This window comes from Taudactylus pleione, unplaced genomic scaffold (assembly GCF_031769625.1).
Source record: "Taudactylus pleione unplaced genomic scaffold, aTauple2 ptg000258l, whole genome shotgun sequence".
Classification (NCBI taxonomy): domain Eukaryota; kingdom Metazoa; phylum Chordata; class Amphibia; order Anura; family Myobatrachidae; genus Taudactylus; species Taudactylus pleione.
The window spans coordinates 4,895,676-4,912,220 of NW_028284660.1; the positions used below are offsets into that span (position 1 = coordinate 4,895,676).

A 16,545-nucleotide genomic window follows, 5' to 3' on the forward strand; every position below is an offset into this window, starting at 1 on the left:
TGCAACCGCTCGGCCAGCATAGAGACGCTGACTGCTGCCTTCTCACATCTGTAATACCTCGCAGTTCTGCGTAAACATCGGTAACAATGGTCCCTCATGCACAATTACAGAGACCTGACCTTACTCATCGCACGCAGTGAGTACTCAAGCTGCGTTTGCCGTCGCAGTGGCTAATTTATGCACGCCCATGCAATGGCATTCGCACGGTCAGGCACACCTAAGTTTCTCCAACCACTCCCCCATCACCACCCCAAAAACACTTACAAGCTGTCAATCACTCTGCTATGGATTCCTCTCTGCATCTGTAATTGAGTACGATTGGCCGAGCACGTGCGGTGCACAGACATGCGCAGTACGCAACAATCGGTCAATCTGCATACGCAATTGCAAATGTGATCTGTGATGAACCAGGCCCGCAGTCGCTTGGATTTTTCGTAGCCGCCGGTGGACATCTCAATACATATTCCAGCAGCTGTGACATTTGCATGCACAAAAACACAGCAGTGACGGCATTAGGTCCATCTCTCAATCAGGCCCTAGGTCCAAAGATTTGTTCTACTTTTTCTACTCGCTAGGCTCCCAACTGTGAATCAGCCCTACAGAGAGCATGATTGCCGTAGGCTGGACTTGTAGATTTTAAAATATTAATATGATATAAAGGCAAACTAAACCCCATGAAATTATTCCCATGATCTTTGCCCATTCCTTCGATTAAGGTTCCTCTACTAGCATCTGCTGCCACCATCACCAAAATCACCAGTTAGGTAGACATACATTTCCAAGCTCTACCAATACTCACCATGTGGACGAAATTGGCAGTGGTTTCCCCTTCCTGCAGCAATTCTTTGCCAAATGAATATTGAATCTTTATCTCATGTGTCTGTCCGAGTTGTAGTTCTTTTTTGGGACTCTGCATCTGAATAAAACTCCCTGACCGAGAAAAGAATCGCATGATTTGGTGATAAGCGTTGGAGTAGCTAGGCATTATCCAATTGGAGTCATAGCACTGTTCGGAATTTTTGTAAATTGCCTGGATGGAGGGAAGATACAGTCTCATTCTCATACAATGGTAAGTAAGTACTTAATGGCAGAGTCCTGGTCCACACAAGTGAATTGAAAGGTGCGTGAAATAGGACTCATTCACAAGATTTAGAAACTAGATTTATGAGTGGTTTGTAAAGCAAACTGCCAGCCAATGATCATCATTATTACTTCTGACTAGAGATGTGCGGTTCGGTTCTCCAGAAATCCGAATCCACCCGAATTACGTGAATCCGGGGTAAATCCGAGTCGTGGTTCTAATTTACTGAGGAGATCTGGGTAATTCCGGTTTGCGTTTCTGATTTTTGCGGTTCGTAATTCAGATTTTAAATCTGAATTGTGGGTTTTGGATTGCACAAATTACATGATTTTAGCTGTTTTTAAAACATTTTATTTATTTATTTAAAAAAAATCCAGATCCAAAACCAAAACACTTGAGGGTGGTTTGCAAAACCAAATCCATATCCAAAACCCTGAAGCAGATACAGATCCAGAACCAAAACACAAAGGTCACACACATTCCATAGCCAACCATAGGGTCTATGTACTAAGCCGCAGAGAGAGATAAAGTGGTCGGAGATTAAGTACCAACCAATCAGCTCCTAACTGTCACTTTACAGACTGTGTTTGAAAAATAACGAGCTGATTGGTTGGTTCTTTATCTCCATCCACTTTATCTCTCTCCAAGGCTTAGCACACAGACCCCCATGTCACAAACGCATCCCTAGCACAATGTGTGTAGAGTGGTTCCCATTTAGATTGTAAGCTCTCATGAGCAGGGCGCTGTTCTCTCATGTGATTTTCCTGGCAATTTGTACCATTATCAGCACAATGGTTATATACTATACTGTAGCTTGTATACCATGTTCTCAATGTTTTGTAGTTTTTGTGTTTTGTTTGCAGTTTTTTCTGCTTATGTATTTTATCATTGAAAGGCAGTGAATCATTTGGTCTCTAGTTAAAATACACTCTGGACCACCAGGCATAAGGGGCCACGGCAGAAATGGAATGAGTCATCTACAACTCATATTTTATACAGAACGGCCTCTCTGATGAATATTTGCTGCTGCTATTGACCTGCGTCCACTCACCTGAATATTGATTATTGACTGGGTAAGATCAGATGTATCAAATTTATGTTGAGTTTTGCCGTCGTCATCAGTGGTCAGATTCTGAATATTAAGCCCATTTAAGTACAGTGCTATTGGCTGGTTAGCTAAAGGCTGTCCAACACCGTCTTCTGCAAGGATCTGTAGGTTTGCAAATAAAATGTAACAGAAATTAGTTTCTTTGAGAGTACTGTACAGTTTTCTCCAGTTTGAAAGCTCTTAAATTAGAGAATTCAATGTCACCATAAAAAAAAAAAATATGAAGACTACCGCCGCACTCCAAAACACTTCTAGCCCCAATTACCCCTGCATGGTCCTGCATGAATAGAGCTTTTAATTCAGGCAAGTGGAAAACAGCACTATACATAGGTAACTAAACTGAAAGATCAGTAAGGTGGGATAATATAACAGAGCATGGTAAAAATAGGCTAGGGGGTCAAATTATACAAATTTATGAAGGGAAAAGGGATCTGGAAAGACCTAGTAGGTTAATTATTATTCATGTTTCAAATAAACTCAAAGGTTTAAATAAACTCCAATGTCATTCTCAAATGACATTATTTATAAAGTGGCTGGGGGTGATGCCGAGGACAAAATTAAATCTCTGCAGGGGCAGAACTAGCGGAGGTGCAGCCGGTGCCTTGCACCGGGGCCCGCTGTGGTGCAGGGGCCCATTGCCGCCTGCATCCGACAGCGCCACTGCCCACCGACCCGGTCACTATTAAGACAAAATGGTTGGGGCTGGAGCGGGCAAGCTTCAGCCGCTCCGGCTCCAACGTGACCTGACCAACACACGCCGCAGCCCGGCCCCTTGTTATGACACGGAGAGCGTGACATCATGCATGCCGTGTCATAACAAGGGGCCAGGCAGCTGGAGGGAGAGGATCAACTGGAGCCACGGACCGAGAGAAGCTGCATGGAAGAGGCATCCAAGGAAACTAGGTAAGTGGCGGCGACTGCGGTGGTATTTTTTTTGGGGGGGCGCAAAGCTGAGACACATGCTGGGGGGGGAGAATGAGGCTGACATGCTGGGACTGGGGGGGGGGGAGAATAAGCCTGACATGCTGGGGCTGGGGGGGAAGAATGAGGCTGATGTGCTGGGGGCTGGGGGGGAGAATGAGGGTGACATGCAGGGGGGGTAGAAGGAGGGCGACATGCTGGGGCTGGTAGGGGGGAGAATGAGGCTGACGTGCTGGGGCTGGTGGGGAAGAATGAGGCTGACGTGCTGGGGCTGGTGGGGAAGAATGAGGCTGACGTGCTGGGGATGGGGAGGAGAATGAGGGTGACATGCTGGGGCTGGGGGGGGAGAATGAGGCTGACATGCTGGGGCTGGTAGGGGGGAGAATGAAGCTGACATGCTGGGGCTGTGGGGGAGAATGAGGCTGACATGCTGGGGCTGGGGGGGGGAAATGAGGCTGACATGCTGGGGGGGGAATGAGGCTGACATTCTGGGGCTGGGTGGTAGAATGAGGCTGACACGCTGGGTCTGGGGGGCGAGAATGAGGCTGACACTGGGGGGGGTGAAGCTAACACGCTAGGGCTGGGGAAGGAGAGTTTGGCTGACATGCTGGGCCTGGGGGGGGGGAATGAGGCTGACATGCTGGGGCTGGGGAGGGGGAGAAAGAGGTTGACATGCTGGGGCTGGGGGGGGGGGGAGAAAGAGGTTGACATGCTGGGGCTGGGGGGGAGAATGAGGCTGACATGCTGGGGCTGAGGGGGAGCATGGGGATGAAACACTTGGGCTGAGGGAGGAGATTGAGGCTCTGATGCTGACACACTGAGGCTTGATGGGAATGAGGCTGACACACTGGGGCTGGGGAGGAGAATGAGGCTGACATACTGGGGCTGGGGGGGAGAATGAGGCTGACATGCTGGGGCTGGGGGGGGGAGAATGAGGCTGGGGCTGGTAGGGAGAATGAGTCTGAGACACTGGGAAGGGGGAATGAGGCTAACACGTTGGGGCTGGGGAGGAGAAAGAGGCTGACACGCTCTGGCTGAGTGGGAGAATGAGGCTGACACACTGGGGGGGAATGAGGCTAACATGCTGGGGCTGGGGTGGAGAATGGCGCTGACACATTGGGGATGGGGGGGAGAACGAGGCTGACAAACTGAGAGGGAGAATGAGGCTGACACGCTGGGGCAGAGAATGAGGCTGACACGCTGGCGGGCGTGAGAATGAGGCTGACACGCTGGGGCTTGGGGGGAGAATGAGGCTGACACACTGGGGCTGGACAGACTGGATTTAGTGACTGGCGGGGCAGTGAGGGGTGGTGTAAAAACAAGTCTGGGCAGGTGGACAGTCACTGGATTTAATTACTGGGGGGCAGTGAGGGGTGGTGAAAAAATGTTGGGGTGCCAGTAATGAGCAGGGGGGGCCCAAAGCATATTCTTGGGCCCACCACTCTCTAGTTCCGCCACTGAATACCTATAACAACAGAAAAAGAGAAAAAGAAATGTCCTCTTTGTTGGCGCAGTAGAGAAAAATATATAAAATATAACCTTTAATCAGTAAATTTTAAAAAATATGTACACTCCTGTAGTGAAATATAAAATTACAGCATGTTGTAGAAATAAAAACTTTATTAAATAAATTATGTTTTTGTCGTATTTTCTCTATTGGTATCGCTTGTTTAATCAAATAATTAATTGGTTATCCTAAATCCTCAAAATTATTGTGCAGCTAATTTAAGCAGTGATCCTATAAAAATGGTAAACTGATAGGTGCATCAATGAGAAGTTATAAATCAGGAGAACCAGTAATATAGCCTTCTAAATAGTGCTGGTGATTAACTATATAGGCTTGTTATGTTGCGCTTTATACGCATTTAAATGCCCGCACACTTATTTAAGTATTATGCATAATATCTTGAGCTGATGTAATGCTCATGACTTCGATGTTTTGGCACATCTATAAATAGAATTGAAAAATCTGGATTATTTATACAACAGCGACATCTAGTGGCATTAGGTATATTTTCATAGTCACATTTGCTGCTATTTGATTCACAACATTGTTTATACTTAGGGAACTGTTACTAAATATATACTACTGTATCACGAATAATATTACTGGTTCTCCTGATTTATAACTTGTCATTGATGCACCTATCAGCTTACCATTTTTATAGGATCACTGCTTAAATTAGATGCATAATAATATTGTGGATTTAGGATAACCAATTAATTATTTGATTAAACAAGCGATACCAATAGAGAAATTATGACACAAACATAATTTATTTAATAAAGTTTATATTTCTACAACATGCTGTAATTTTATATTTCACTACAGGAGTGTATATATTTTTTAAAATGTAATGATTAAAGGTTATATTTTATATATTTTTCTCTAGTGCGCCAACAAAGAGGACATTTCTTTTTCTCTTTTTCTGTTGTGACAGGTCAAATTAAACATAATGCATTCAAAATAAAAACGGTCATTGCAGACATTTAAATAAAGCAAGAATATTTCTGAAACGGAATTGGCTCACCTCCACAGAATAAGGAATCCCCTGTTTGTAATATGGCTGCATATAATTGCGATTAAAAGAGACCCGGGCCAATTGGGAGGTGATACTGATGTATTTAGATTCAGTCACCTGGATTCCTGCCAGAATAAAATACAAGTAATAGAGAGAATAAAAAAGCAAAGAAAAATCAGGAGAGATTTATTTGTAGACGGAGGAATGCGAGCAGTGAGTAAATCAAAATTATATGCAGAGTTGTGCTACATTTGCCTTAAGGGATTCCAAATACACTACATTTAGGAGATCCCCTACCCTCTTACATATGCATAAAAGACCTGGCTCTCAAAATAGATCCAAAATGAATAAACAAGGGTGTTGTGGAATGAAATAGCCAACACCAAGTACAGTGTTAGCATGCTTAAACCATCAATCACCCAGCTTTATTCTCTCTGTTCCAAAAAATTAAGTATTTAATAGTCAAATAAAAGGACTTGTGGAAAGGACCAGAAAATCCGTCCCTAGTGCCCCTCTTTGGCAACTATGCAGACTGAGTCTCATGTGTAGCCCTCAATGTAGAACAACATGTCCTCTCACATACAATTGTTCCAATCGGGATGTAGTAATGAGACCGGCAGCCGCGATACCGTCTCTTTCAATACCGACATCCAAATCCTGACAAGGGACTTAAAATAGGTGTTGAAATACCAACACCCATATTAATCCCAGCGCTGGAACGTCGAAGGATGCCAGCCCGAATAAGGTAAGTCCGGGGCGCTCTTAACATTAGGTGTGAAGGGTGAGGGTTAGGTTTAGGGAGCGTAGCGGGGTTAGGGTTAGGTTTTGGGGGAGGATGTTAGGGTTAGGCACCCCTATGGGGAAGGGTTAGGGTTAGGCACCCCGGTGGGAGGTTAGGGTTAGGCAATGCCCCCGGGGTGCACACGGGGTGGGTTAGTTTTAGGATGCGGTAAGGGGGGGTTAGGGTTAGGCCCCCGGGGGGAGGTTAGGGTTAGGCACCACTAAGGGAGGGTCAGGGAGAGGGGAAGGGATAGGGTACTTACCTGTCCTGTCCCTGTTGGGATCTTCTCCCTTTGGGCTGCAGGCGTCAGGACCTCATACACACACATATATATATATATATATATATATAAAATGGGTAAAAGTATCTCTATAGATATGAATAACCATACCACTTATGTTGTGATGCCATCGAAATTCTGTTTATTAATTCTGCTTACGTTGTTGTTTGTTTATTTATTTTTGGTTACCATGGTGATGGTATTTTTATTTCACTTACATGTATTGCAGCGTGTGGTCACCTGACCCAACGTGTGACATCATGCCGCACAACGCCGGAGGGGAGGGATGCCTGCCCGTCTGCAGCCGCACTCAAGTGTGATTAAAGTATTTAAGGTGAGTTTTTCTTGTTGTAAGTTGGCTTGACGAAAGATTGTAATAAATCCAAAACGTTGCACGAACCTTATTAGTGTTGTGAAGTCCGTGGAGTGCTGCATCAAATATCTTTTTATATATATATATATATATATATATATAAATGCGCCAAAATTTAGCTTACTGTTCCATGATCTTACGCCTTACTGCCAAAGCCCATACAAGTAGACCTAAATGACTATTTCCTCTGGAGTGGTTATGATTTTCCTGCATGAAACGAGGTCCTGCCAATTCATTATGGGACAGATCTTACAAAAGAGTGTAGTGTTGCTATACCACGGCCTATAGATTTTCCCTTCCAAGCTCCTTATCAACAGAACGATAACATCTAGACAAATAATTAATTTACCTGTACCCTCCTCAGTTAAAGTGATCTGCAAAGTAATCCCCATCTGGTATCCTGAGCGATCCATCTGGAAACTAGTCAGATCAAGGTTTCCACTAAATGTACCATCTGAGTCCAACTGTAATGCAGAGGGAAAAAACAGACATCAATGAAGAATGTGGTCCACCACTTGCCATATTGGCACTGCCAAACCACTATGTTATTGTGGTATGCCAGAGTACATATCACTAAGGTCTAGTTAAAGGCCCAGTGCTAAATCTGAGCCACCATACCCCTCTGACCAGGTCTCCATATTCCCCACATGGTTCCCATTAGGCATGTCCATTTATGCTCCTGGATGCATAATTGACTATTTTTAGGTCTCGTTGTGTGATCTATTGTTCCATCTGAGCTTTTGCGGACAATTTAGTGTCATGCACTGCGCTTTTAATTATTGGGTCATTGGATCCTCTTTTGTATGCTTGAGTTACAGGCCCCAGTTCCTTTGCCGTTTGGTTGCCCATTGTCTGGGAGGGGAACGTGGGGCAGGTTGGAGCCTAAATGTAAAAAATTAGCAGGAGGTCAACACAACACGTTCACTGTGTATACTGGGTATCATTCAGACTCGCTCGTGAGCACTGTATGCTCGCAAGCGGGTCGATGTTTCCCAAATGCGCATGCGCACGACGGAGGCTTCTCCGTCGTGCGCATGCGCGAGACCCGGCGAGCGACGGGGAAGCCGTTGCTCGGGGTCTTGCACCAAAGGGGGCGTGCTGTTGATGTTGAGTGACAGCACGCCCCCTTTGGTGGGCGTGCCGGGGGCGTGGCTGCCCAGACGGAGGCGTTCCCATGGGAACGCATACCGTCTGGGTCTGGCCCCACTGACATCACTAGTGATGTCAGTGGGAGTGTTTTTGGCTCTGATAGAGCCAAAAGCACTCCGGGCTTGCGGCAGACGAGACCCTACCACAAGGGTCTCGTCGCAAGCCCGATGGTCACGATGGTCTTGACCATCGCGACCATCTTTTTGGCCGCTCGCATAAGCTGTGGGTGGTCACCCACAGCTATGCGAGCGGCCAGGAGGCCGCTCCAATTTAAGGTAGGCCGGCTCTGATTCAGAGCGAGCGCTCTGGTCAGAGCGTCCGGCCCTGAATCAGGCCCACTGTCCACACTGTTTGACTGTGTAGACATTTTGCTACATCGTAGTCTGTGGTACAAGGAATGGGTAATCTTAGGAACCCAAGTCTTGCTTCTGAAGAAGTTGTGGGACCACCACGATGAAATGTGTTAAGCCTCTTGGACTTGGACAGTTTGGACCATTACACCTCTTCATCAGAACCAGCTTTATTACATCCACAGCGCCAATCGCCACCAGCCAGCCATCTTATTGCCAGGAGACCTTGCCAAAAAGACGACTGGATGGATAATTCTGACTTAAACCAAAGTGGTAATATATTTTCCATTTGCTGGTTAATTATCTGGATGCACTTTAATTTGTGAACATCTGACTTTTTTTTTGTTGAGACTATGACTAGTTCTTAAATAACTATTTTATCTCAATTGGTCCCGGACTTCTTCGAGGTGTTGCAGATATATTATTAGAGCATTAATCTGATACTACCTATATGTTGTTTTATTGCTTGTTTAGTATTATTTAATATTAAATATATAAAATTTTAACCAAGCCATATTTTTCCTTTTTGTCTAATTTTTACTTTATATTGATACTAACTACCAAATTATTCAGGTATTACTGTCATCTACCACCCTAGCGCTGTTCATCCCCTCCTTTTTTGTAGTCACTTAAGTCTGTTAGTTATGAAGGTGACAATTTATTTCTATAATGTGTGAACATTGCTGCAGTGGGCCTGTTTGGTCCATAAACATAATCAATTAGTTTATAACAGATAAACCTGAATAGCATTGAGAAGGGTCTTAATTGGAATCAGTGGCGTAAGTTTATCCCAGATGCCCGGAGGCAAGTTATAATTTGGTGCCCCCCGTAAAAAAATAGGGAAAATAATTATGGTGCATATCTACTTATCTATCTATTACATATGCACAAAACACTAATATAAAATAGCCTTAAGTTGGGTGACTATATTTATGGGCAATGGAGGAGGTGCCCCTTTAGTGCTGGCGCCAAGCGGCAGGCGCCTCCATTGTCTCCCATAGTTCTGCCCCTGATTGGAATGAGTGGGATGCAATAATCTAGGGGGAGATGTACTAAGCTCTGGAAAGTGATAAATTAGAGAATGATGAACTACCAGCCAATCAGCTCCTAACTGTCACTGTAGAGGCTGTGTTTGAAAAATTACACAAGCTGATTAGTTTATTACTTTCCAAATTATCACTTTCCAGAGCTTAGTACATCTGCCCCACAGTGTGTAAACATAGTAATTAGTTGGATATCAGCTGCTATAATGACATTTTATTTTGGAAGGCTTTATTGATACAGAGGGCAAAATTTACTAAGCGGCGGGTTTTAAACCACGGTGGTTTGGTGGCGGTTTTGCTATCTGCAGATTTACTGATGCCGAAACCACTGCAAAACTGCCGTCAAAACACATTTTAGAATAGAATAGAACAGGGCTGTCATTTAGAAACTGCCGCAAAACCGCCACCAAACCCCCAGGGTTTAGAACCCGCCATCAGACTGCCACCAAACCACTGGGGTTTAGAACCCGTTGCTTAGTAAATTTTGACCAGAGTTTCTGGTTCATGGGAGTTCAGATCACCTCTGCAGATGATGGGTTTTTACTGGTCAGGAGCGGGATGCAGCAAGGGGAGAAATGCGGTCAATCCCCAAAAATGCAGGTTTTACCACACTTCTCATGTGCACCAAGCCTCGAGGTAACGCTATTTCTGATGGCGTTACCCTATATAAGCCTATGGGCTTCTCTCCGCAGAGTGCAATGGGATGCCTCCTAGCACCCCCAGAGGCACTTGTGTCATTCTGTGCATGCGCAGAATGACACCAGAGGGGCTTCTGGGTCATAGACCCGGAACTCCCTCATTCGCAAAGAGCCACTCTTACCGAGAGAGCGGCCCTTTGCGCATTCCTTCATGCATGCCAGCGGCAGGATGCATCGTATCCCGAATGTGATGCGTCCCGCATCTCGCCCCAGGACTGATAATTAAATTTGAAGTGGTTTATACAGTGAAACAGCAATATTCCAAAGGAACAAATTATTGTCATCCTTTCAGGAGGACACAAATGGAGAATGAACCCTTTGCTTCATGTAGATCAATCACTTGTGTGGGCCGTCTCAGTGGGATGTTGGTGATGGAGCACCAGTTGAAAAGAGGTGAAAAGGGAGCAAGAGTAGAGAAAGCGAGATACACGGCTGTACAGATGTCATTACATACAGTAGTTTGAAAACAAAAGGACAGAGAAAAATAGGGCAGCATTAAGGGAGAGATGGTTTCTGGGGGATTGGTGGGATGAGCGCGTGTGTAGAGCAGACGTTTCCAAACTCGGTCCCCAAGGCACCCTAACAGTCCAGGGGGTATATTCAGGCTCGCCAAGATCCGCGGGGGGCCTGGGTAAAAGGGGGCATGGCCTAATTGTGATAGGCATAGCCACGACTCCCTTTGTTAAAAAAAGTTACGTTTTGCAGCGCCGCTCTGAGGCCCCTCAGCCCGACGCATCACCAGTGTGGGAGGTGCGATCAGCTTGATCGCTCCCCCCACTGGCATAGGAGACTGCTGTGGCTGCTTCTTAGCAACCGTGAGCAGTCTCCCAGTGCAGCCTAGCACACAACAGCGTATGCTGGGCTGCTGTGATGTTAGAGGGGGGGGGGGGGAGTGGTGCCAGACCCGGGCCCCCGCCGGGTCCCTTCAGCAAGCCCAGGCCCGGTTAATTAGTACCTACTCCCCCCCCCCCTCGGCACCCCTGGGTATATTTAATAAAGTAAGAGCTTTTAAAAGTAGAGATGTTGCCCATAACAACCAATCAGATTCTACTTAACATTTAACTAGCACCTTCTAGAAGATAATAGCTAGAATCTGATTGGTTGTTATGGGCAACATCTCCACTTCAATAAACCTGCAGTAAAGATACTGATGCTTCAACACAATTAATTTAATTAGTAATTCATTCAATTTGAGAAAACCATCTGCGCTCAGCTAAGGATATCATTAATACCTCAAGTAAGGATATCATTAATACCTGGACTGCTAGGGTGTCTTGAGGACAGAGTTTGGGAAACACTGGATTAGAGGATGGACATGTGCCAATGGAGAGATAGATTGAAGAAATGTGCATTTATATGGATGGCGAACAAGAGCGAAGTCTGGACGGAAAAGGGAAGGAGGGAGCTAATCGTAGGGTTGAAATAAATGGTTATTGCATACAGATAATACAATTTATATTTTCCTTTTTAGTGCGTGTAGGGAGGTCACGTACAATTCTCTGTAAATGTAGATCAAAAAAAGACAATACAACTGTATGCCAATTCCCCTGCAATTAGAGTCATTAGAATGTCAACATCCAATAATCCTAATGGCCATGACAACGATTACGACATGAGTAACCTTTCATAAAATGGGAAAAACGCATTCCTCAGTGTAACAGGTCTCATTTAAAGCATGAGTTAACTTCAGACATTAACAATGGTCACAGGTGGAACTTACGTCGCCCGTGGAATGAAAGCAGAGACCATCAGGATTCCTGTTGCAGGTATTGCCCATATAATAATTAGTTGGTGCCCTGCATGCTCGGACTGCAACCTTTCCTGGGACACCTTGACCATAAGTGTATCTAGGATAAATTAGCACAAAATAAAAGGTTTAGCATGCAACCAAAGATTTCTACGTTTTATGAACATCGGGTGCCAAGTTGTACTAGTATATCCTACAAGTGAAGTAGTCCAAACATAAATAGTCTCACACCAAAACCAAAGCAAAGCTGTCTTTGTTTGCCTGGCCCCAATCCAAACCTACCAGTCATGTTTTTAACACCGCAAAGCAGGCTCCCCCTGGCATCATCTCAGCATCTCCTGGTTTCTTATTAACTTCTAGACTCCAATATCCTTTTGATGTAGCTTCTTCCACAATAAGCCATTCATTTATTTATGTCCACTCTGCCTACATTTTCCTTGTCCTGGTAACCACTTAACTGTTTTTGAGATCCCAGTGGTGATCACTACACCACATATTGGGTGATCTTTATAGTCCATGGATGGAAAATATGCAGAAAAGGTTCAGAGAACCAAATTCCAAGAAATTAAGAAATAAGTTTCTCTACTGTGTTTTTATACAGTACAGGTTGAGTCTCCCATAACCAAAATGCTTGGGACCATGGGTTATTTTGGATACCGGATTTTTCCACATTTTGGAATATTTGCATACCATAATGAGATATCTTGGGAATGGGAACCACATCTACACACAGAATGCATGTATGCTTCATATACACCTTATACGCACAGCCTGCAGGTCATTTTATACAATATTTTTTAACAATTTTGTGCATCAAACAAAGGGCCTGATTCAGACCCACTCGCGAGCGGCTGTCCGCTCGCCAGTGGGTCGATGGTTTGCACTGAGCATGCGCACGACGGAGGGAGCTCCGTCGTGCGCATGCGTGAGATGCGATGAGCGAAGGACTTTCCTTCGCTCGTTGTGTCTGATCAAAGGGGGCGTGCTGTCGATGTTGATTGACAGCACGCCCCCTTCGGTGGGCGTGCCTCCCAGACGGGCGCGTTCCCAAGGGAACGCCTACCGTCAGAAGCCGGCCCACTGACATCACTTGTGATGTCAGTGGGAGAGATTTTGGCTCTGATAGAGCCAAAATCACTCCGGGCCTTGCGGTTGAGAAACTCAACCGCAGGCTCCGGCTCGCAGTGGCGATGGTCGCGATAGTCAAGACCATCGCGACCATCAACCTGCACGCTCGTATAGGCTGTGGGTGGTGACCCACAGCTATACGAGCGTCCAGGAGGACGCTCCATTTTTATGGAGGACGGCCCTCATTCAGAGCGAGTGCTCTGCTCAGAGCGTCCGGCTCTGAATGAGGGCCAAAGTTTGTTTAGATTGAACCATCAAAAAGCAAAGGTGTCACTTTCTCATTCACGCTAAAAAAATAAGATATGGGAGACTCAACCTGTAGACTGGGTCTATATCTGGTAAAAATAACCATGCCAGCATAATACAAGCTGGTGCATATGAAGGTGTGCATTTGTCTCCACAATTTTACTGCATCACCTTGAGCCTTGCACCACTACTGTGAGTGCTGGAAGACCCCGCCCCTTCTACAATCTATATTTCAGCCTTTTTTCTCTGGGCTAGTCTCCATTCTCCTTCCGGCATCGTGTCATATGTAGCCCCAGTCCTCACTAGCAATTCCATGAGTGGATAGCTCACCAATTCCAATATCAGCTCAATCACCTCCTGATCTGATTGACTATTGATTATTCTACCCCTGTGCCACAGGAATCCCAGAAGAGAATAGGATTTAGAGGTGCACAGGTGTCAGACAAATCCAACAACTAAATATAGATCTTTGTGCAGCAATTTAGCCAAAGCCCCCCACATTTCCGCTCTAGATCACTTACATGGCAGAAGCTTTGTATGACATGTTCTTGTCCAGAATGGTTATAGAACTAGAGGCTTCAAGCGCCAGATTCATTTTAGGCAAAACTAAAATACAAGGACGGGGACAATGTTAGCATTCGGCAACAGGTTTAGATCAGTGTTGAGAAAGGGAGGGGTGGCTCCATGTCAAATATGGACAGGTTCTCATAACGTAGCACTACTTTTTATTTAATCAATCTCCTATGACACAGGTAGCTAAACGCTGTCAGGGAACAATGTGGTTTAATGACATACATACAGGATACAGTGATAATAAATGCAGGATACTCATGAGATGATATTTGTGGAAAATTTATTCCATTCCTCTATTCAGAACATGGTCCTTCCGACAAACGATCCCAAAGACCAGACTGAGAAGATAAAGATTTGTATTTCTATATTTTCCATCGCAATCCATATACCAGATGCTCTCTAGCTGATTCCAGTGTTATCCTATCTCTCTCCTCACCGGATAAGTGTGATCTCATGGTCAGAACTACTCTATAATCCATTTACGATAGATATGCGATTAGTATATTTACAGTATTTTGGCAAAAAATAAACATGACATTGAATGCCAGTCTGGAGTTGTTGTTTCACATTTAGTGGTTTTTAGGATTTCTGCAGACCGTAATTATCCTCCATCAGGACTGGCATCTACTGTACTTATTATCCAGATCGCTAAGGGTACTCCGTGCAGTCCTGTAGCTTTTTCAGTATCTCCATATATATCTGAGGTACAGTACCAGCCATGAACTTAAAAGTATTTCTTGTTGATGGTACACTACATATTCATACAAATTCCTGGACACTGGATTTTTAAGTTAACAGTAGAAAATGGGAAACTTTGGCCATAGTTCCAGAATAATTTTTTTTCAAGTGGAAGACAGATTGACTGTATGAAATATCTAGGAGTGAAGAACCCCAGCTGTCAGAAGACATCTATAAAAGTATAAAATATACCAACCAACTCCAATGGTAACATTTCATAGTTACTCAAAGGTATAGATGGTGGCACAGTCATACATAGTTCTATGTGTACTCCAGACCCTCACCTATCTCTGTGCCGAGTCCATACTCCATATTTTTTCAAGAATCGGTGACCATCTGTTGGCTAGGTGGAAAGCCAATGACATCCAAAAACTCTTTGGCTGATTCTAGAAAATTGGTTTTCTTCCCTCACATTTCCCTACCCATCTCCAAGAAGGTATCGGGCAATATATTGTATCCCAGTGTCATAGGCCCCTGAAGTAGTAGATTGCTACAATAAAGTCACATAGACACACGTACCATACTCTTCAACCACGAATGTCTTAATAGCTGATGCACTGGACTTTCCTTCAACTGTGATTTGGTATGACCCAAAATCTTGATCATCAAGCAGTTCGAATTCTATCTTCAGAAAGCCATTTTCTGTTTTCTGATCCAACCACTGAAACATTCGATTCCCAGCAGGATCCTAAATGCAAGTTGGATATAAATACATTGCACCCCATTGTCAAAGTAAGTACGTTAAAGAAAAACAAAATAGCATAAAATATGTATATATTCATAGTCTTGTGATTAAAAAAAAGTTCTTACAGTATACAGTAAGCACTTATATATCTACATACTGTGGATGGACTGACAAAAAAATATATGTCTTCAGTGTGGTTGTATATTGCTCAGTTTAATCAATATCTACAAAAATGAATGTAAAGTATACAAAAAAACACAAATGAAACATACATAGTAAAGAACTGCTCACCTGTACATAGATTGTAGGATACTGGGTGGAGAGAATAGAAAAAAAATGTTTTATTACTCATGAAAATAAATTAAATAAAAGCACCTTTGAACACTCTGGATATATTATTAGCGTAATATATAGGAGACAACACATGTGACAACAAGGAGAGATGGTAGAGAAAATAAAATATTACGCTGTGATGATATTGCGCAACTTTAATTTAGTTATTAAATTAACAAATTGTGATTTTGATGAGGTTGTGTGAAAATGGGAGTGCTAGGATGAGGTATATTATTACAACATTCACCATGTCAATATGAGAATAAGGACATGGTCATAACATCTACATTGGTGAAATGTCGACATGGCGAGATTATCAACAATGTGGTTTTTAAGCGAGTATCCCTAAACCTAAATCCAATGTCTGCATTCTGCCCATGTCCAGGTGTCGACATTTTACCTGGAAACAGTTTGGTATCGACATTCTGACTGCATACCCCAGGATGAAGCAGATTACATGAACTATCAAAAGAATATTGATCATTAATACCACTTTCAGACAGAAACCCTGGATTTAACCTGGCTCGTACCCGGCACACTGAACTTGGGTTGAAACCGGGGTTTCAGTACTTACCCCCTTTTACACCATTGAATGGACTGGGGTTATTCCTGGGTCATTGCCATTCACACTGGACTGGGTCTTCCATCTCTCAGTGGGCCGATGGTGATAATGTCATCTCCAAGCACCCACTGTGCCCTCCATTCTACTCCCTTTAGGCATGACCAGGATCATCATGACCCAGGTCATGCCTTTTACACAGGAGCCTACCATGGTCAGACCCGGGAATG

The 16,545-nt window shown here is 44.2% G+C and overlaps 1 protein-coding gene across 1 annotated transcript in view; it reads right to left on the reverse strand.

Moving 5' to 3' along the window:
- LOC148514825 (ovostatin-like) overlaps positions 1–16,545 on the reverse strand; it is a 106,073-nt gene that overhangs the window by 63,580 nt on the left and 25,948 nt on the right. Inside the window, exons 5-12 of the mRNA XM_088480948.1 lie at positions 15,715–15,735; positions 15,258–15,426; positions 13,949–14,033; positions 12,027–12,153; positions 7,416–7,530; positions 5,642–5,757; positions 2,133–2,291; positions 800–1,030 (exon numbers count right to left, since the gene is read on the reverse strand). Coding sequence (XP_088337074.1) covers positions 800–1,030; positions 2,133–2,291; positions 5,642–5,757; positions 7,416–7,530; positions 12,027–12,153; positions 13,949–14,033; positions 15,258–15,426; positions 15,715–15,735 — 1,023 coding nt within the window. The remainder of the gene's footprint in view (positions 1–799; positions 1,031–2,132; positions 2,292–5,641; positions 5,758–7,415; positions 7,531–12,026; positions 12,154–13,948; positions 14,034–15,257; positions 15,427–15,714; positions 15,736–16,545) is intronic.